The following is a 22,998-nucleotide window of genomic DNA, read 5'->3' as shown; positions in this document are numbered from 1 at the left end:
TATCACTAACCCCGTCAGGACCTCACCATATCTCTCCTGTTGTATCACTAACCCCGTCAGGACCTCACCATATCTCTCCTGTTGTATCACTAACCCCGTCAGGACCCCACCATATGTCTCCTGTTGTATCACTAACCCCGTCAGGACCCCACCATATGTCTCCTGTTGTATCACTAACCCCGTCAGGACCCCACCATATCTCTCCTGTTGTATCCCTAACCCCGTCAGGACCCCACCATATCTCTGTTGTATCACTAACCCCGTCAGGACCTCACCATATCTCTGTTGTATCACTAACCCCGTCAGGACCTCACCATATCTCTCCTGTTGTATCACTAACCCCGTCAGGACCTCACCATATCTCTCCTGTTGTATCCCTAACCCCGTCAGGACCCCACCATATCTCTGTTGTATCACTAACCCCGTCAGGACCTCACCATATCTCTCCTGTTGTATCACTAACCCCGTCAGGACCTCACCATATCTCTCCTGTTGTATCACTAACCCCGTCAGGACCTCACCATATCTCTCCTGTTGTATCACTAACCCCGTCAGGACCCCACCATATCTCTCCTGATGTATCACTAACCCCGTCAGGACCTCACCATATCTCTCCTGTTGTATCACTAACCCCGTCAGGACCTCACCATATCTCTGTTGTATCACTAACCCCGTCTGGACCTCACCATATCTCTGTTGTATCACTAACCCCGTCAGGACCTCACCATATCTCTCCTGTTGTATCACTAACCCCGTCAGGACCCCACCATATCTCTCCTGTTGTATCACTAACCCCGTCAGGACCCCACCATATCTCTGTTGTATCACTAACCCCGTCAGGACCCCACCATATCTCTGTTGTATCACTAACCCCGTCAGGACCCCACCATATCTCTCCTGTTGTATCACTAACCCCGTCAGGACCCCACCATATCTCTCCTGTTGTATCACTAACCCCGTCAGGACCCCACCATATCTCTCCTGTTGTATCACTAACCCCGTCAGGACCCCACCATATCTCTGTTGTATCACTAACCCCGTCAGGACCTCACCATATCTCTGTTGTATCACTAACCCCGTCAGGACCCCACCATATCTCTGTTGTATCACTAACCCCGTCTGGACCTACTAGACGGTAGTTCTCCAGGAACAGGGTTGGAATTAAAACCTACTAGACGGTAGTTCTTTAGGAACAGGGTTGGAATTAAAACCTACTGGACGGTAGTTCTCCAGGAACAGGGTTGGAATTAAAACCTACAGGACGGTAGTTCTTTAGGAACAGGGTTGGAATTAAAACCTACTAGACGGTAGTTCTTTAGGAACAGGGTTGGAATTAAAACCTACTAGACGGTAGTTCTTTAGGAACAGGGTTGGAATTAAAACCTACTGGACGGTAGTTCTCCAGGAACAGGGTTGGAATTAAAACCTACAGGACGGTAGTTCTTTAGGAACAGGGTTGGAATTAAAACCTACTAGACGGTAGTTCTTTAGGAACAGGGTTGGAATTAAAACCTACTAGACGGTAGTTCTTTAGGAACAGGGTTGGAATTAAAACCTACTAGACGGTAGTTCTTTAGGAACAGGGTTGGAATTAAAACCTACTAGACGGTAGTTCTCCAGGAACAGGGTTGGAATTAAAACCTACAGGACGGTAGTTCTTTAGGAACAGGGTTGGAATTAAAACCTACAGGACCGTAGTTCTCCAGGAACCGGGTTGGAATTAAAACCTACTAGACGGTAGTTCTCCAGGAACAGGGTTGGAATTAAAACCTACTGGACGGTAGTTCTTTAGGAACAGGGTTGGAATTAAAACCTACTAGACGGTAGTTCTCCAGGAACAGGGTTGGAATTAAAACCTACTGGACGGTAGTTCTTTAGGAACAGGGTTGGAATTAAAACCTACTCGACGGTAGTTCTCCAGGAACAGGGTTGGAATTAAAACCTACTAGACGGTAGTTCTTTAGGAACAGGGTTGGAATTAAAACCTACAGGACGGTAGTTCTTTAGGAACAGGGTTGGAATTAAAACCTACTGGACGGTAGTTCTCCAGGAACAGGGTTGGAATTAAAACCTACTCGACGGTAGTTCTTTAGGAACAGGGTTGGAATTAAAACCTACTGGACGGTAGTTCTTTAGGAACAGGGTTGGAGAGCCCTGAACTAGACCCGACCAAATATCTGTTATTATATTGGAGGTATCTTTGCTCCCTCTGGTTGTGAAATAGTTCCTGTCTGAAGAAGTGTGATGGTTAGTTTGTTCCACGAGATGGCAATGTTCTCTGTGTCTTGAGATCTAGCAAACGCTGTTGACCAGGGGACGGGCAACTTTGATTGGGGTAGGGACCACAAAAAAAATCTGAACTCCTCATAATGGACCGTAGCTGCTCACAATTAGCAATTTTATAACTAATTTCATGCAATTCTACTCATTTTGCCATGGAGAGGAAAATGAGCTGTTTTTAATATATCTAAGTGAGACTGTCTAACAAAATCAGTGGAGTCCACCCGGCTGGTAATTCAACCATGATAACAAGTTTAGACACACCTACTCATTCCAGGGTTTTTCTGTATTTTTACTATGTTCTACATTGTAGAACAATAGTGAAGACATCAAAACTATGAAATATAACATGGAATCATGTAGTAACCAAAAAAGTGTTAAACAAATCAAAATATCTATTTTATATTTGGGATTCTTCAAAGTAGCCACCCTTTTGCCTTGACAGCTTTGCACACTCTTGGCACTTGGCATTCTCTCAACCAGCTTCATGAGGTAGTCACCTGGAATGCATTAAAATTCGTAACTTAATTTGTGGAATTTCTTTCCTTCTTAATGCGTTTGAGCCAATAAGTTGTGTTGTGACAAGGTAGGGGTGGTATACAGAAGATGGCTCATGAGGACCGCCACATGAATGGAAGACCCAGAGTTACCTCTGCTGCAGAGCGTAATTTCATTAGAGTTAACTGTACCTCAGATTGCAGCCCAAATAAATGCTTCACAGAGTTCAAGTAACAGACACATCTCAACATCAACTGTTCAGAGGAGACTGAGTGAATCAGGCCTTCATGGTCAAATTGCTGCAAAGAAACCACTACTAAAGGACATCATAAGAAGAAGAGACTTGCTTTGGGCCAAGTAACACGAGCAATGGACATTAGACCGGTGGAAATCTGTCCTTTTGGTTTGATGAATCCAAATTTGAGATTTTTGGTTCCAACCGTGTCTTTGTGAGACTCAGAGTAGGTGAACGGATGATTTTGTAACACACTTTTTGGGGTTACTACATGATACCATATATGATATTTCATAGTTTTGATGTCTTCACTATTATTCAACAATGTAGAAAATGTTTGTTTTTTAAAAATAAATAAAAAACCTGGAATGAGTAGGTGTGTCCTAACTTTTGACTAGTACTGTAGCTGACTGCTAAACTGACTTGGCAATCTAAACATTTTTATCTGACATCGGCTAATTGACTGACATGATGATAACTGCTGATGCACAACCAAATGTTGAGATTCACCTTGTGTATTCTAACTCTCAACAATACGTTGAGATCCTGATTGAGTTATTAAAAGGGGGGATTGATCCGAGGGCCTTCCAGTTGTCCATCCCTGCTGTAGACATTTTCTCAGCAAAAAATAAATAAAAAATCCTTATTAACCAATATGACTAGAGGTCGACCGATTATGATTTTTCGATACCGATTATTGGAGGACCGAAAAAGGCCGATGCAGATTAATCGGCCGAAAAAGAAAGAAAAAAAATCTGCCAAATCGGCGTCCAAAAATACCGATTTCCGATTTGTTATGAAAACTTGAAATCGTCCCTAATTAATCGGCCATTCCGATCAATCGGTCGACCTCTACATATGACAAATGAAGACTTGGAAGAAGGGAACATTTGACCTGATATTTGTTTAGTTGTTATGAAGGAGGATTGGAAAGTGTCCCATCTTTTGGGAGTTAAATGACTCATGCTTTGGCCCGTCGTTACAGTAGGAGGGAGAACGTTTGTGACTTTTGGGAGATGAATATAAAATGGAGGGATGTGATAAAGGAGTGGGGGGAACAGAGAGCTTGTTAGTCAGGGTATTTACTCCCTACTGGCTGATGAGGTGTGTGTGTGTGTGTGCTCCTGTATTGCTCATCCAGTGGCGTTATCAGCATGTTCGTTAAGACACGATTACAGGAATTGTTACGGCAGCTAATCAGGCTGAGACGTGGGAGGCCCTTATCTCTGCCGTATGTATGTGTGTGAGCTTGTCTGCCTGTAGCAATCACGCTTCCCCGAGTCCCACTATGCCTCCGTTCATTTGATGAGGAAAGCCTCTGCATGTGACCTGCATATAACCATCCAGATAATGGCATTTTTATTGACTAATTTCAGCCAATCTGATGTGTTCTCTGGGGCAATAACTCCTGTGATTGGTCTTAAATCAATCGTCAGACCGTTAGAATGGACATTATGTTCCCAGTAATAGTTTGTAGGAATATGAGCTGAGATGACTGGTCTAGATGATGATGATGATGATCAAACCTGTCCAAGTGGAGAGAATGACAACCAGACTGATGATGCTGTCTAATCTCAGCTCAATTCAACCTGAATCGGCTCTCCTCGTTCCTACAGTTTCAACGGGGAAGAAGTTATTCATAGAAAATGTAACTTTTGTTGTGCCATTTTTATGAAGTGATTTATTATTGTCTCACATTTTTCTGACAATGACTTGGAGTGGGGTTGTCCAGGTAGTTGTGCTCTCCTTGCCCTTAATATTATCACAGATCATGTTAAGAGATTAAGATTCCTTTATTGTCCAATTTGTACACACGGTCAAACAGAAATGTGGGTTCCGTTTTATTCCAACCCCTTCCGAAAGATACATACGTGTTGGTGTGGGGGGGGGGCTGGATATATTACCCATGCCCTCGATCTGACCCAATCAGACATGGAAATCTCCTTCTAGTTCTTTGGAATCAGCAACCTGTTGCTGACAGCTAACTTCTCCGTCTCCTTTCCTGTTTTTATAGGTACTCGGAACGCAGTAACACCAAGTGTGTTGGTATCACCATCGAGACGCGCCCTGACTACTGTCTGAAGAGACACCTCAGTGACATGCTGGGGTACGGCTGTACCCGGCTGGAGATAGGGGTTCAGAGCGTCTACGAGGACGTAGCACGGGATACCAACAGGTCAGAGGTCATTAGTGTGTGAGATAAGGGGTTCATAGAGTCTACGAGGACTTAGTTTGAGACACCAACAGCGCAGAGGTTAAGGGTCAGGAGGGATTTTGAATGGAGCCTTCGTAGCGACCGCTAGTGATATGTCACTTATCTTAGTCATATGTCAGTATTCTTATTCATGGCCGCTAGTCATATGTCACTAATCTAAGGGGCTGAGACCCAAGGGTCATAGATACTCATCACATGTCCCTGGTGTTAGGCATGACTCGCATGTCCCTGGTGTTAGGCATGACTCGCATGTCCCTGGTGTGAGGCAGGACTCGCATGTCCCTGGTGTGAGGCAGGACTCGCATGTCCCTGGTGTGAGGCAGGACTCGCATGTCCCTGGTGTGAGGCAGGACTCGCATGTCCCTGGTGTGAGGCAGGACTCGCATGTCCCTGGTGTTAGGCATGACTCGCATGTCCCTGGTGTGAGGCAGGACTCGCATGTCCCTGGTGTGAGGCAGGACTCGCATGTCCCTGGTGTGAGGCAGGACTCGCATGTCCCTGGTGTGAGGCAGGACTCGCATGTCCCTGGTGTGAGGCAGGACTCGCATGTCCCTGGTGTGAGGCAGGACTCGCATGTAACCTATTGTGTGTGTGATTTGTGATCATCCTAGTGAACGTGATTGTGTGTTTCACATGCTCACTGTGTAGTATAATAATGCTGTGTGTGTCCAGAGGTCACACGGTGAGGGCGGTGTGTGAGTCCTTCCACTTCTCCAAAGACGCAGGTTTCAAGGTGGTGTCTCACATGATGCCTGACCTTCCTAACGTTGGTATGGAGAGAGACATCGAACAGTTCATCGTGAGTAACACACACACACACACACACAGCGGGATGTGGAGCAGTATACTGTAAATAGTGCCAGGTGTTTTACAAGGGAGGATGAATTCTAAGAAATTGTGTTTGTAGTTTGTCAGGATTCATAAAGATTATCTGAACCTATTTCCACCGATATACATTTATTTCAGAAAAATGTGACACAGCTGTAGTTTATAACACCGATGTGAATACAAACTACCCCTCCTACAGTGGTCTGTCCCTGATTGAAAGAGCTCCGTCATTTTAATGTGTGGTAGCTAGGTTACACCCACCGCGTGATGACTGGACCCAACCCACTGTTTAATGTGTGGTAGCTAGGTTACACCCACCACGTGATGACTGGAACCAACCCACTGTTTAATGTGTGGTAGCTAGGTTACACCCACCACATGATGGCTGGACCCAACCCACTGTTTAATGTGTGGTAGCTAGGTTACACCCACCACGTGATGACTGGACCCAACCCACTGTTTAATGTGTGGTAGCTAGGTTACACCCACCACGTGATGACTGGACCCAACCCACTGTTTAATGTGTGGTAGCTAGGTTACACCCACCACATGATGGCTGGACCCAACCCACTGTTTAATGTGTGGTAGCTAGGTTACACCCACCACGTGATGACTGGACCCAACCCACTGTTTAATGTGTGGTAGCTAGGTTACACCCACCACGTGATGACTGGACCCAACCCACTGTTTAATGTGTGGTAGCTAGGTTACACCCACTGCGTGATGACTGGACCCAACCCACTGCCGTGGTTCTCTCATCTCTCTCTCTGTCTCTCTCTGTCTCTCTGTCTCTTTGTGTGCATACCAAATGGCCCCCTATTCCGTGCACTACTTTCACCAGACCCCTATGGGCCCTACATAGGAATAGGGTGCCATTTGGGATGCACAATATGTCTGGGTTATTTTATGACCCGGGTAGTCATCCTGCCATCCAGTCAGTGTGTGGTGACTCATCGCTTCATATTACAGAGAAGAAGTGGTGAAGAGTATAGAGGGGATTATGGGTAGTTCATAACTGCCTGGTGTGATTGTCTGGCCTGCTAAACTATCTGGTCTGGCTTCACTACTACCTGTGTGTGTGATGCAGTAGCTAGAGGGAAGGCGCATGCCTACTTGCCACCTGCTTGCAACCCTCTCGCTTACAGCTCGCTGCCGCTGGCTTGCACTACGAAGCAACATCCTCTCCTTCATCAAGACTTGCCGGGCCTCCTCGTGGCAACACACGGTAACTGGGTGGCCCCATGCTAACTCGGCAGGCCAAAAGCCTCCTGCAGCTGTGGGGAGGTACTGGTCATCTTTGATATTTTCTTCTTCTTTCCTTGCCACCGAAGTAGCCCGTTTTCCAACAACGAAGAAGTGATGTTGGGACAAGCACATTTCCCCCCCCCCCCCCCCCCCCTCGTGTCACTCTAAATCATTTCATCACGCAGGTATCCACTACTGCTCTGCAGCGACTTCCACCTAGAATTCCTGCACCATTAAAGTCTACAGGCAATGGAGTGCTTGGTAACGGGCAGGATGGAATGATCTGGAATCTCCTAGCCGGGCCCTTGCACGGTAGTAGCACAGGACTTTTGGTCATCAGCAGCTGGGATTTGAGTGGCAGCTACACCTGGTAGACCCCTGTACGTCTGAGCGGTCCTGTTTAGGAACCACACTGCTCACCCCAGCTGGGAAAAGGCCTAGAAAATGTCTGAAACATTGCCCACTCTAACTCTCTTAGATAGGTGCGGAAGCCTTTCAGGACATTGCGCTTCAGCGGTCGCTAACTAGATAAAATAACTTGTAACATGGAACATCTCTTGGACTCGAGCCACGGCGCCGACAGGCCCGAAGGAAGGACGGCACTCATTGCAGCAGAGCTGAAGCGATTTATAACAATGACATACAAATAGTGTGAGACCAGACTCCTAGGTGAAGGTTCGCCCAGCCATCCTTAACCAAGCTCAGAATGAAGGGTCGCCCAGCCATCCTTAACCAAGCTCAGAATGAAGGGTCGCCCAGCTGTCCTTAACCAAGCTCAGAATGAAGGGTCGCCCAGCCATCCTTAACCAAGCTCAGAATGAAGGGTCGCCCAGCCGTCCTTAACCAAGCTCAGAATGGTCGCCCAGCCGTCCTTAACCAAGCTCAGAATGAAGGTTCGCCCAGCCATCCTTAACCAAGCTCAGAATGAAGGTTCGCCCAGCCATCCTTAAGCAAGCTCAGAATGAAGGGTCGCCCAGCCGTCCTTAACCAAGCTCAGAATGAAGGTTCGCCCAGCCATTCATTCTTAACCAAGCTCAGAATGAAGGTTCGCCCAGCCATCCTTAAGCAAGCTCAGAATGAAGGGTCGCCCAGCCGTCCTTAACCAAGCTCAGAATGAAGGTTCGCCCAGCCATTCATTCTTAACCAAGCTCAGAATGAAGGTTCGCCCAGCCATTCATTCTTAACCAAGCTCAGAATGAAGGTTCGCCCAGCCATTCATTCGTAACCAAGCTCAGAATGAAGGTTCACCCAGCCATCCTTAACCAGGTCTACCAGGGTTCCATGTGTAGCCAGAGTTAGATTAACTCATGGGTACCTATTTTATGTCTCTGCATCCAGTATGAAGGAAGTTAGAGGTAGTTTAGTGAGCCAATGCTAACTAGCGTTAAAATGGTATCCACGGGTTCATCTGACTCTGGGGGAAGTAAATAAAGGGCTTCTTTACTAAAATCCTAAAGTATCCCTTTAAGAATAGCTCTCACACCCTGTGTGTGTAATCCTAATGGTAGTAATCGGAGCGTGTCGGTGTGAGAGAGCAGGAGATAAATGGTGTATTTGGCCAATGGTCACAGTCCTGCTCTCCTGTCATATACACCTGCATCACTGGGACGTCTTGTTCTTTAACAGCACTCTCTGTCTTCCTCTTCCCCCTCCATCCTCCTCTTCCTCCTCTGTCTTCCTCTTCCCCCTCCATCCTCCTCCTCCTCGTCTTCCTCTTCCCCCTCCATCCTCCTCTTCTTCCTCTCTGTCCTCCTCTCTGTCCTCGTCCTCCTCTCTGTCCTCGTCCTCCTCTTCCCCCTCCATCCTCCTCTTCCCCCTCCATCCTCCTCTTTCTCTGCCCTCCCAGGAGTTCTTTGAGAACCCAGCGTTCAGGCCAGATGGGTTGAAGCTGTACCCCACTCTGGTGATCAGGGGTACAGGTCTGTATGAGCTGTGGAAGACCGGTCGTTATAAGAGCTACTCCCCCTCTGCCCTGGTAGACCTGGTGGCACGCATCCTGGCACTGGTGCCACCCTGGACTAGAGTCTACCGCGTCCAGAGGTCTGTGTGTATCTGTGTTAGAGAGAGCTAGTGTTTACTTGCTTTGGCAGTGTAAACACGTTTTCAATAAAGCCTCTTTTGAATTGAATTGGGAGAGGATGTAAAAACAGAAAAGCCTTTTCTGAGTCAATGCAAACTGAGATCGACCACTCGTATACTTTTTAAAAACTGAATTTAATAAACATAAGCCTACATAACATTAATGAATTAAAAACAGTTCTGTAGCAATAAGGCTTGTGTAGTAGGCAAAAGGCCCAATACATTATCACTACATATTGGTTATGCTTGAATTGCCCTGCCAATGTTCTTCTTCTCAGACCAATTTTTTTATTATATTTTACTTGATGGCCTGCGTCTGAGGGGAGGGAGAGAGGGAGGGAGCAGCGGTGAGGCTGCCTCTCGCCTGACTCACCGTCCTCCCGCTCCCTCCCTCCGCTGAGAAAAGGGGACACAGTCATCCAGCCGCCGCATGCACCAATTCCTGTTCATTTTATCACCAGAGACTGAAATACACTACCTAACCAAAAGTATGTGGACACCTGCTTGTGGAACATCTCGTTCCAAAATCATGGGCATTAATATGGAGTTGGTACCCCCCTTTGCTGCTGTAACAGCCTCCAGTCTCCAGGGAAGGCTTTCCACTTTTCGTTGCTGCGGGGACTTGCTTCCATTCAGCCACGAGCGTTAGTGAGGTCGGCCCTGATGTTGGGCGATTAGGCCTGGTTCGCAGTCGGCGTTCCAATTCATCCCAAAGGTGTTCAATGGGGTTGAGGTCAGAGCTCTGTGCAGGTCAGTCAAGTTCTTCCACACCGATTACTACAAACCATTTCTGTATGGACCTTGATTTGTACAAGGGGGCATTGTCATGCTGAAACAGGAAAGGGCCTTCCCCAATCGGTTGCCACAAAGTTGGAAGCACAGAATCATCTAGAATGTCATGGTATGCTGTAGTATTAAGATTTCCCTTCACTGGAACTAAGGGGTCTAGCTGGAACCATGAAAAACAGCCCCAGACCATTATTCCTTCTCCACCAAACTTTACAGTCGGCACTATGCATTGGGGCAGGTAGCTTTCTCCTGGCATCCGCAAAACCCAGATTCGTCCGTCGGGCTGCCAGATGGTGAAGCGTGAGTCATCACTCGAGAAACCGCTTTTCCACTGCTCCAGAGTCCAATGGCTGTGAGCTTTACATCACCATGCGCCATGCCAAGCATCGGCTGAAGTGATCTTAGGCTCGGCCATGGAACCCATTTCATGAAGCTCCCGACAAACAGTTCTTGTGCTGACGTTTTGCTTCCAGAGGCAGTTTGTGACTTGGTATTGAGTGTTGCAACCGAGGACTGGACAATTTTTAATTTTTTTTATGCGCTACACGCTTCAGCACTCGGCAGTCCTGTTCAGTGAGCTTGTGTGTCCTACCACTTCGCAGCTGAGCCGTTGTTGCTCCTAGACGTTTCCACTTCACAATAATAGCACTTACAGTTGACCGGGGCAGCTCTAGCAGGGCAGAAATTTGACTTGTTGGAAAGATGGCATCTTATGGCGGTGCCACGTTGAAAGTCACTGAGCCCTTCAGTAAGGCCATTCTACTGCCAGTGTTTGTCTATGGAGATTGCATGGCGGTGTGCTCGATTTTTATACACCCGCCAGCAACGCATGTGGCTGAAATAGCCGAATCCACTAATTTGAAGGGGTGTCCACATACTGCTGTATATACAGTACCAATCAAAAGTTTGGACACACCTACTCATTCAAGGGTTTTTCTTAATTTTTTACTATTTTCTACATTGTAGAATAATAGTGAAGACATCAACACTGTGAAATAACACATGGAATCATGTAGTAAGCAAAAAAGTGTTAAACAAATAAAACTATATTTTATATTTGAGATTCTTTAAAGTAGGCACCCTTTGCCTTGATGACCGTTTTGTACACTCTTGGCATTTTCTCAACCAGCTTCATAGGATAGTCACCTGGAATGCATTTCAATTAACAGATGTGCCTTGTTAAAAGTAAATTTGTGGAATTTCTTTCCTTCTTAATGCGTTTGAGCCAATCCGTTGTAAAAGGTATAAGAACTGGGCCATATTATGGCAAGAACAGCTCAAATAATCAAAGAGAAACGACAGTCCATCATTACTTTAAGACATGAAGGTCAGTCTATGCCGGAACATTTTCAAGTGCAGTCACAAAAACCATCAAGCGCTATGATGAAACTGGCTCTCATGAGGACCGCCACGGGAAAGCAAGACCCAGAGTTACCTCTGCTGCAGAGCGTAATTTCATTAGAGTTAACTGTACCTCAGATTGCAGCCCAAATAAATGCTTCACAGAGTTCAAGTAACAGACACATCTCAACATCAATTGTTCAGAGGAGACTGTGTGAATCAGGCCTTCATGGTCGAATTACTGCAAAGAAACCACTAAAAAGACACCAATAAGAAGAAGAGACTTGGTTGGACCAAGAAATATGAGCAATGGACATTAGACTGGTGGAAATCTGTCCTTTTGGTCTGATGAATCCAAATTTGAGATTTTTGGTTCCAACAGCCGTGTCATTGTGAGACACAGAGTCGGTGAACGGATGATTTCCGCATGTGTGGTTCCCACCGTGAAGCATGGAGGAGGAGGTGTGATGGTGTGGGGGTGCTTTGCTGGTGACACTGTCTGAGATCAAGTGCACCTACTGCCAACCGCGCGAAAACGAATTAAAAAAAATAGGAAGGCAAGGCTTTATCGTTTTTTTTTTTTAAAGAAATGTTTGTTGATCGACTAGGAATGGCTTGGAGATCGACCTGTCAATCGTGATCGACCAGTTGGTGACCACTGATGTATAGTGATGTATCCTAAACCCCTTTTATGTAAAGTATTACAGCATAGTGATGTATCCTAAACCCCTTTATGTAAAGTATTACAGTATAGTGATGTATCCTGTATCGGTCTGTCTCAGGGACATCCCCATGCCTCTGGTGAGCTCTGGAGTGGAGCATGGTAACCTCAGAGAGCTGGCTCTGGCCAGGATGAAAGACATGGGGACGGAGGTGAGGAAATACACAGCAAATAAAATGTAGAAAATATGGCCAGAGGGGGTGTGGTGTTCACTCTCAAATAGAACACAATTTGTTTTATTTTTGCGTCATACTCATGGTATGTCGTCTCATTTGCACACGACTGGAGTGCTGTTTTAGCCAACCAGCATCCAGGATCCAAACTACCAAGTATATCATGAAGCAGTAGGGCCTCAGGCGATGTAGTATATTGAAGCAGTAGGGCCCCAGAGGATGTAGTATATTGAAGCGGTAGGGGCCCCGGGGGGTGTAGTATATTGAAGCGGTAGGGGCCCCGGGGGGTGTAGTATATTGAAGCGGTAGGGGCCCCGGGGGGTGTAGTATATTGAAGCGGTAGGGCCCCAGAGGGTGTAGTATATTGAAGCGGTAGGGCCCCGGGGGGGTGTAGTATATTGAAGCGGTAGGGCCCCGGGGGGGTGTAGTATATTGAAGCGGTAGGGCCCCGGGGGGGTGTAGTATATTGAAGCGGTAGGGCCCCGGGGGGGTGTAGTATATTGAAGCGGTAGGGCCCCGGGGGGGTGTAGTATATTGAAGCGGTAGGGCCCCGGGGGGGTGTAGTATATTGAGGCGGTAGGGGCCCCGGGGGGTGTAGTATATTGAGGCGGTAGGGGCCCCGGGGGGTGTAGTATATTGAGGCGGTAGGGGCCCCGGGGGGTGTAGTATATTGAGGCGGTAGGGGCCCCGGGGGGTGTAGTATATTGAGGCGGTAGGGGCCCCGGGGGGTGTAGTATATTGAGGCGGTAGGGGCCCCGGGGGGTGTAGTATATTGAGGCGGTAGGGGCCCGGGGGGGGTGTAGTATATTGAAGCGGTAGGGCCCCGGGGAGGTGTAGTATATTGAGGCGGTAGGGCCCCGAGGGGGTGTAGTATATTGAGGCGGTAGGGCCCCGGGGGGTGTAGTATATTGAAGCGGTAGGGGCCCCGGGGGGGTGTAGTATATTGAAGCGGTAGGGGCCCCGGGGGGGTGTAGTATATTGAAGCGGTAGGGCCCCGGGGGGTGTAGTATATTGAAGCGGTAGGGGCCCCGGGGGGTGTAGCATATTGAAGCGGTAGGGCCCCGGGGGGGTGTAGCATATTGAAGCGGTAGGGCCCCGGGGGGGGGGGTAGTATATTGAAGCGGTAGGGCCCCAGAGGATGTAGTATATTGAAGCGGTAGGGGCCCCGGGGGGTGTAGTATATTGAAGCGGTAGGGGCCCCGGGGGGTGTAGTATATTGAAGCGGTAGGGGCCCCGGGGGGTGTAGTATATTGAAGCGGTAGGGCCCCAGAGGGTGTAGTATATTGAAGCGGTAGGGCCCCGGGGGGGTGTAGTATATTGAAGCGGTAGGGCCCCGGGGGGGTGTAGTATATTGAAGCGGTAGGGCCCCGGGGGGGTGTAGTATATTGAAGCGGTAGGGCCCCGGGGGGGTGTAGTATATTGAAGCGGTAGGGCCCCGGGGGGGTGTAGTATATTGAGGCGGTAGGGGCCCCGGGGGGTGTAGTATATTGAGGCGGTAGGGGCCCCGGGGGGTGTAGTATATTGAGGCGGTAGGGGCCCCGGGGGGTGTAGTATATTGAGGCGGTAGGGGCCCGGGGGGGGTGTAGTATATTGAAGCGGTAGGGCCCCGGGGAGGTGTAGTATATTGAGGCGGTAGGGCCCCGAGGGGGTGTAGTATATTGAGGCGGTAGGGCCCCGGGGGGTGTAGTATATTGAAGCGGTAGGGGCCCCGGGGGGGGTGTAGTATATTGAAGCGGTAGGGGCCCCGGGGGGGTGTAGTATATTGAAGCGGTAGGGCCCCGGGGGGTGTAGTATATTGAAGCGGTAGGGGCCCCGGGGGGTGTAGCATATTGAAGCGGTAGGGCCCCGGGGGGGTGTAGCATATTGAAGCGGTAGGGCCCCGGGGGGGGGGGTAGTATATTGAAGCGGTAGGGCCCCGGGGGGGGGGTAGTATATTGAAGCGGTAGGGGGCCCGGGGGGTGTAGTATATTGAAGCGGTAGGGGCCCCGGGGGGTGTAGTATATTGAGGCGGTAGGGGCCCCGGGGGTGTAGTATATTGAGGCGGTAGGGCCCCGGGGGGGTGTAGTATATTGAGGCGGTAGGGCCCCGGGGGGGTGTAGCATATTGAGGCGGTAGGGCCCCGGGGGGTGTAGTATATTGAAGCGGTAGGGGCCCCGGGGGGTGTAGTATATTGAAGCGGTAGGGGCCCCGGGGGGTGTAGTATATTGAAGCGGTAGGGGCCCCGGGGGGTGTAGTATATTGAGGCGGTAGGGCCCCGGGGGGTGTAGCATATTGAGGCGGTAGGGCCCCGGGGGGTGTAGTATATCGGCCGTTATAAACTGGGTGATTTGAGCCCTGAATTGTTATGATTGGCTGAAAGCCATGGTATACCACAGGTATGACGAGATTTAGTTGTACTGCTCAAATTACGTTAGTAACCAGTTTATAATAGCAATAAGGCTCCTCCGGGTTTGTGATATATGGCCAATATACCACGGCTAGGGGCTGTATCCAGGCACTCCGCGTTGTGACGTGCTTAAGAACATCCCTTAGCCGCGTTACATTGGCCATATATTACACACCCCTAGGAGCCTTATTGCTATTATAAACTGGTAACCAACATAAATAGAACAGTAAACAAGCAAAACTACTTGTTTACTGTTCTATTTATGTTGGTTACCAGTTATAATCTGATATTCACACGGCTGGAATGCTGTTTCAGCCAATTAGAATCCAGGATCTAAACTACCCGGTTTACAAGTGTGTGTGTGTGTGTGTGTGTGTGTGTATAAAATGTAATTACAATCCAATGTTAGGTCATACATAGTGGTATTTAGCTAGTTAGAATACATGATCACAATGTCTCTCTCATCCACTAGTGTCGAGATGTGAGAACAAGAGAAGTGGGAATCCAGGAGATCCATCACAAAGTGCGTCCCTACCAGGTGGAGCTGATTCGTAGAGATTACGTAGCCAACGGTGGCTGGGAGACCTTCCTGTCCTACGAGGATCCAGAACAGGACATTTTGATTGGTCTGCTGCGTCTGCGCCGTTGTTCCGCCCAATCATTTCGCCCTGAGCTCAAAGGGGGCGTGTCTATCGTCCGTGAGCTGCACGTCTACGGCAGCGTGGTTCCTGTCAGTAGCAGAGACCCCAGCAAGTTCCAACACCAGGTACACACACACACACACACACACACACACACGAACCCTGGTCCTGGACAACTGTAGAACTACAGTTCAAGCTTTTGTTCCTGCCCAGCACTATTCAAATATTACTAGCTACTCAACATCATCGTGACCTTGTTAAGTTGAATCATGTGTTTTTAAAATGAACTGAATAACTGTCTCTATGTTGTGTGTCAAGTGTCTGAGATTTGTTAAGCTCAGTGCTTGATTTGTCTTTTCATTTGTTCCTCCTGTTTGTAGGGCTTTGGCATGATGCTGATGGAGGAAGCAGAGAGGATCGCCAGAGAGGAGCACGGCTCTGGGAAACTAGCCGTCATCTCAGGTGGGTCTCTTATCGTTCTCTCTCTCCTCCATGCTTAGGAGCAGTAGACAGATGGTCTTATCTCTCTCTCTTTCCCAGGAGCAGTAGACAGATGGTCTTATCTCTCTCTCTTTCCCAGGAGCAGTAGACAGATGGTCTTATCTCTCTCTCTTTCCCAGGAGCAGTAGACAGATGGTCTTATCTCTCTCTCTTTCCCAGGAGCAGTAGACAGATGGTCTTATCTCTCTCTCTTTCCCAGGAGCAGTAGACAGATGGTCTTATCTCTCTCTCTTTCCCAGGAGCAGTAGACAGATGGTCTTATCTCTCTCTCTTTCCCAGGAGCAGTAGACAGATGGTCTTATCTCTCTCTCTTTCCCAGGAGCAGTAGACAGATGGTCTTATGTCTCTCTCTTTCCCAGGAGCAGTAGACAGATGGTCTTATGTCTCTCTCTTTCCCAGGAGCAGTAGACAGATGGTCTTATCTCTCTCTCTTTCCCAGGAGCAGTAGACAGATGGTCTTATCTCTCTCTCTTTCCCAGGAGCAGTAGACAGATGGTCTTATCTCTCTCTCTTTCCCAGGAGCAGTAGACAGATGGTCTTATCTCTCTCTCTTTCCCAGGAGCAGTAGACAGATGGTCTTATCTCTCTCTCTTTCCCAGGAGCAGTAGACAGATGGTCTTATCTCTCTCTCTTTCCCAGGAGCAGTAGACAGATGGTCTTATCTCTCTCTCTTTCCCAGGAGCAGTAGACAGATGGTCTTATCTCTCTCTCTTTCCCAGGAGCAGTAGACAGATGGTCTTATCTCTCTCTCTTTCCCAGGAGCAGTAGACAGATGGTCTTATCTCTCTCTCTTTCCCAGGAGCAGTAGACAGATGGTCTTATCTCTCTCTCTTTCCCAGGAGCAGTAGACAGATGGTCTTATCTCTCTCTCTTTCCCAGGAGCAGTAGACAGATGGTCTTATCTCTCTCTCTTTCCCAGGAGCAGTAGACAGATGGTCTTATCTCTCTCTCTTTCCCAGGAGCAGTAGACAGATGGTCTTATCGCTCCCTCTTTCCTAGGAGCAGTAGACAGATGGTCTTAGATCTATATATATCTATTTCTATATATCTGTCTTTCTCTCTTCCCCCCTCCCAGGAGCAGTAGTCGGTTGGTCTTAGATCTATCTATTTCTATAGCTCTCTGTCTCTCTGTCTCTCTCTTCCCCCCTCCCAGGAGCAGTAGACGGATGGGCTTGTCTTCTCTCCTCCTAGGAGCTCTTTTTCTTGTATTCCAGGCTTTATCTACAAATTCTGTAAACAGAAATACACAATGAACATAACATTTGTTTCTCCTCATGGCTCAGCCATATAATTCCAAGGTAGACACAGTGCATTCGGAAAGTATTCAGACCCCTTCACTTTTCCCACATTTTGTTACATTACAGACTTTTCTTTTTCTAAAATGTATTAAATAGCTTTTTTCCCCCCTCAATCTACACACAATACCCCATAATTACAACTTAAAAACTTGTTTTTAGAAAAAATGTTAAACTAAAAAAACGTATCACATTTCCATAAGTATTCAGACACTTTACTCAGTACTTTGTTGAAGCACCTTTGGCAGCGATTTCAGCCTCAAGTCTTCTTGGGTATGACGCTACAAGCTTGGCACACCTGTATTTGTGGAGTTTCTCCCATTCTCTGCAGATCCTCTCAAACTCTGTCAGGTTGGAAGGGAAGCATTGTTGCACAGCTATTTTCAGGTCTCTCCAGAGATGTTCGATCGGCTTCAAGTTTGTGCTCTGGCTGGGCCACTCAAGGACATTCAGAGACTTATCCTGATGCCACTCCTGAGTTGTCTTGGCTGTGTGCTTAGGGTCGTTGTCCTGTTGGAAGGTGAACCTTCACCCCAGTCTGAGGTCCTGAGCACTCTGGAGCAGATTTTCATCAAGGATCTCTCTCTGTACATTGCTCTGTTCATCTTTCCCTCGAGCCTGAATAGTCTCCCAGTCCCTACTGCTGAAAAACATTCTCACCGCATGATGCTGCCACCACCATGCTTCACCGTAGGAATGATGCCAGGTTTCCTCCAGACGTGACACTTTGCATTCAGGCCAAAGAGTTCAATCTTGGTTTCATCAGACCAGAGCATCTTGTTTGTTATGGTCTGAGAGTCTTTAGGTGCCTTTTGGCAAACTCCAAGCAGGCTGTCATGTGCCTTTTACTGAAGAGTGGCTTCCGTCTGGCCACTCTACCATAAAGTCCTGATTGGTGGAGTGCTGCAGAGATAGGAGAACCTTCCAGAAGGACAACTATCTCCACAGAGGACCTCTGAAGCTCTGTCAGAGTGACTATCGTGTTCTTGGTCACCTCCATGACCAAGGCCATTCTCCCCTGACTGCTCAGTTTGGCCGGGCGGCCAGCTCTAGGAAGAGTCTTGGTGGTTCCATAATTCTTCCATTTAAGAATGATGGAGGCCACTGTGTTCTTTGGGGACCTTCAATGTTGCAGAAATGTTTTGGTACCCTTCCCCAGATCTGTGCCTCGACACAATCCTGTCTCGGAGCTCTATGGACAATTCCTTTGACCTCATGGCTTGGTTTTTGCTCTGACATGCACTGTCAACTGTGGGACCTTATATAGACAGGTGTGTGCCTTTCCAAATCATGTCCAATCAATTGAATTTGGACTCCAATTAAGTTGTAGAAACATCTCAAGGATGATCAATGGAAACAGAATGCACATGAGCTAAATCTTGAGTCTCGTAGCAAAGGGTCTGAATACTTAAGGTATTTCTGTAATTTTTTTGTAAATTTGCTAAAGATTCTAAACCCGTTTTCGTTTTGTCATTATGGGGTATTGTGCGTAGATGTATTTAGTCTATTTTAGAATAAGGCTGTAATGTTACAAAATGTGGAAAAAGTCAAGGGGTGTGAATACTTTCCGAAGACACTGTACGGTGGGCTTTCTAGAATAAAGACAAGGGTATCGTGGTAGAAAAGGCAATAGAGGATCAAATGAATTTCAATCTCTATTTCTTCGAGATCACATTGAAAAACTTGGTGCTGGCTATTCTGCTGGCAATTCTGGCAGTTGGCATATCCATAGTCTATTCCAAAGTCTCACCATACACGCCTTTCATCTCACATCACAGGGTTTCCAGCCCGTGTCCCCTGTTATTGCAAATATAGGTGCAAACTTGTGGACACCTAAAAAAAGAAATTACCTACTGCTCTGTTATGGACGTGTTAGTTTTAGAGAAACCTCTCAGCACCCCACACTCCTGCTGAATAGTCCAGATCAGGACCTCTCAGCACCCCACACTCCTGCTGAATAGTCCAGATCAGGACCTCTCAGCACCCCACACTCCTGCTGAATAGTCCAGATCAGGACCTCTTAGCACCCCACACTCCTACTGAATAGTCCAGATCAGGACCCACCCCACACTCCTACTGAATAGTCCAGATCAGGACCCACCCCACACTCCTACTGAATAGTCCAGATCAGGACCTCTTAGCACCCCACACTCCTACTGAATAGTCCAGATCAGGACCTCTTAGCACCCCACACTCCTACTGAATAGTCCAGATCAGGACCCACCCCACACTCCTACTGAATAGTCCAGATCAGGACCTCTTAGCACCCCACACTCCTACTGAATAGTCCAGATCAGGACCTCTTAGCACCCCACACTCCTACTGAATAGTCCAGATCAGGACCCACCCCACGCTCCTACTGAATAGTCCAGATCAGGACCTCTTAGCACCCCACACTCCTACTGAATAGTCCAGATCAGGACCTCTTAGCACCCCACACTCCTACTGAATAGTCCAGATCAGGACCTCTCAGCACCCCACACTCCTGCTGAATAGTCCAGATCAGGACCCACCCCACACTCCTACTGAATAGTCCAGATCAGGACCTCTTAGCACCCCACACTCCTACTGAATAGTCCAGATCAGGACCTCTTAGCACCCCACACTCCTACTGAATAGTCCAGATCAGGACCCACCCCACACTCCTACTGAATAGTCCAGATCAGGACCTCTTAGCACCCCACACTCCTACTGAATAGTCCAGATTAGGACCCACCCCACACTCCTACTGAATAGTCCAGATCAGGACCTCTTAGCACCCCACGCTCCTACTGAATAGTCCAGATCAGGACCTCTTAGCACCCCACACTCCTACTGAATAGTCCAGATCAGGACCCACCCCACACTCCTACTGAATAGTCCAGATCAGGACCTCTTAGCACCCCACACTCCTACTGAATAGTCCAGATCAGGACCTCTTAGCACCCCACACTCCTACTGAATAGTCCAGATCAGGACCCACCCCACACTCCTACTGAATAGTCCAGATCAGGACCCACCCCACACTCCTACTGAATAGTCCAGATCAGGACCTCTTAGCACCCCACACTCCTACTGAATAGTCCAGATCAGGACCCACCCCACACTCCTACTGAATAGTCCAGATTAGGACCCACCCCACACTCCTGCTGAATAGTCCAGATTAGGACCCACCCCACACTCGTACTGAATAGTCCAGATCAGGACCCACCCCACACTCCTACTGAATAGTCCAGATCAGGACCTCTTAGCACCCCACACTCCTACTGAATAGTCCAGATCAGGACCCACCCCACACTCCTACTGAATAGTCCAGATCAGGACCCACCCCACACTCCTACTGAATAGTCCAGATCAGGACCCACCCCACACTCCTACTGAATAGTCCAGATCAGGACCTCTTAGCACCCCACACTCCTACTGAATAGTCCAGATCAGGACCTCTTAGCACCCCACACTCCTACTGAATAGTCCAGATCAGGACCTCTTAGCACCCCACACTCCTACTGAATAGTCCAGATCAGGACCTCTTAGCCCCCACACTCCTACTGAATAGTCCAGATCAGGACCTCTCAGCCCCCCACACTCCTACTGAATAGTCCAGATCAGGACCCACCCCACACTCCTACTGAATAGTCCAGATCAGGACCTCTTAGCACCCCACACTCCTACTGAATAGTCCAGATCAGGACCTCTTAGCACCCCACACTCCTACTGAATAGTCCAGATCAGGACCTCTTAGCACCCCACACTCCTACTGAATAGTCCAGATCAGGACCCACCCCACACTCCTACTGAATAGTCCAGATCAGGACCTCTTAGCACCCCACACTCCTACTGAATAGTCCAGATCAGGACCTCTTAGCACCCCACACTCCTACTGAATAGTCCAGATCAGGACCTCTTAGCACCCCACACCCCTACTGAATAGTCCAGATCAGGACCCACCCCACACTCCTACTGAATAGTCCAGATCAGGACCTCTTAGCACCCCACACTCCTACTGAATAGTCCAGATCAGGACCTCTTAGCACCCCACACTCCTACTGAATAGTCCAGATCAGGACCTCTTAGCACCCCACACTCCTACTGAATAGTCCAGATCAGGACCCACCCCACACTCCTACTGAATAGTCCAGATCAGGACCCACCCCACACTCCTGCTGAATAGTCCAGATCAGGACCTCTTAGCACCCCACACTCCTGCTGAATAGTCCAGATCAGGACCCACCCCACACTCCTACTGAATAGTCCAGATCAGGACCTCTTAGCACCCCACACTCCTACTGAATAGTCCAGATCAGGACCTCTTAGCACCCCACACTCCTACTGAATAGTCCAGATCAGGACCTCTTAGCACCCCACACTCCTACTGAATAGTCCAGATCAGGACCCACCCCACACTCCTACTGAATAGTCCAGATCAGGACCTCTTAGCACCCCACACTCCTACTGAATAGTCCAGATCAGGACCTCTTAGCACCCCACACTCCTACTGAATAGTCCAGATCAGGACCCACCCCACACTCCTACTGTATAGTCCAGATCAGGACCTCTTAGCACCCCACACTCCTACTGAATAGTCCAGATCAGGACCCACCCCACACTCCTACTGAATAGTCCAGATCAGGACCTCTCAGCACCCCACACTCCTGCTGAATAGTCCAGATCAGGACCTCTTAGCACCCCACACTCCTACTGAATAGTCCAGATCAGGACCTCTCAGCACCCCACACTCCTACTGAATAGTCCAGATCAGGACCTCTTAGCACCCCACACTCCTACTGAATAGTCCAGATCAGGACCTCTTAGCACCCCACACTCCTACTGAATAGTCCAGATCAGGACCTCTTAGCCCCCACACTCCTACTGAATAGTCCAGATCAGGACCTCTCAGCCCCCCACACTCCTACTGAATAGTCCAGATCAGGACCCACCCCACACTCCTACTGAATAGTCCAGATCAGGACCCACCCCACACTCCTACTGAATAGTCCAGATCAGGACCTCTTAGCACCCCACACTCCTACTGAATAGTCCAGATCAGGACCCACCCCACACTCCTACTGTATAGTCCAGATCAGGACCTCTTAGCACCCCACACTCCTACTGAATAGTCCAGATCAGGACCCACCCCACACTCCTACTGTATAGTCCAGATCAGGACCCACCGCACACTCCTACTGAATAGTCCAGATCAGGACCCACCCCACACTCCTACTGAATAGTCCAGATCAGGACCTCTTAGCCCCTCACACTCCTACTGAATAGTCCAGATCAGGACCTCTTAGCACCCCACACTCCTACTGAATAGTCCAGATCAGGACCTCTCAGCACCCCACACTCCTACTGAATAGTCCAGATCAGGACCTCTCAGCACCCCACACTCCTACTGAATAGTCCAGATCAGGACCTCTTAGCACCCCACACCCCTACTGAATAGTCCAGATCAGGACCCACCCCACACTCCTACTGAATAGTCCAGATCAGGACCTCTTAGCACCCCACACTCCTACTGAATAGTCCAGATCAGGACCTCTTAGCACCCCACACTCCTGCTGAATAGTCCAGATCAGGACCTCTTAGCACCCCACACTCCTACTGAATAGTCCAGATCAGGACCTCTTAGCACCCCACACTCCTACTGAATAGTCCAGATCAGGACCCACCCCACACTCCTACTGAATAGTCCAGATCAGGACCTCTTAGCACCCCACGCTCCTACTGAATAGTCCAGATCAGGACCTCTTAGCACCCCACGCTCCTACTGAATAGTCCAGATCAGGACCTCT

General features: G+C 48.6%; 1 protein-coding gene across 1 annotated transcript in view; it reads left to right on the top strand.

The window, feature by feature from the left end:
• The window catches only part of elp3 (elongator acetyltransferase complex subunit 3), a 47,066-nt gene that overhangs the window by 11,433 nt on the left and 12,635 nt on the right, over positions 1-22,998 (top strand). The window contains exons 8-13 of the mRNA XM_014206187.2: positions 5,028-5,189; positions 5,901-6,027; positions 9,148-9,341; positions 12,293-12,383; positions 15,263-15,556; positions 15,812-15,893. Coding sequence (XP_014061662.1) covers positions 5,028-5,189; positions 5,901-6,027; positions 9,148-9,341; positions 12,293-12,383; positions 15,263-15,556; positions 15,812-15,893 — 950 coding nt within the window. The remainder of the gene's footprint in view (positions 1-5,027; positions 5,190-5,900; positions 6,028-9,147; positions 9,342-12,292; positions 12,384-15,262; positions 15,557-15,811; positions 15,894-22,998) is intronic.

This window comes from Salmo salar, chromosome 06, assembly GCF_965601325.2.
Source record: "Salmo salar chromosome 06, fSalSal1, whole genome shotgun sequence".
NCBI classification, from domain to species: Eukaryota; Metazoa; Chordata; class Actinopteri; order Salmoniformes; family Salmonidae; genus Salmo; species Salmo salar.
The sequence above is the reverse complement of the archived record's forward strand: the minus strand, read 5'-3'. Positions and strand labels throughout refer to the sequence as shown.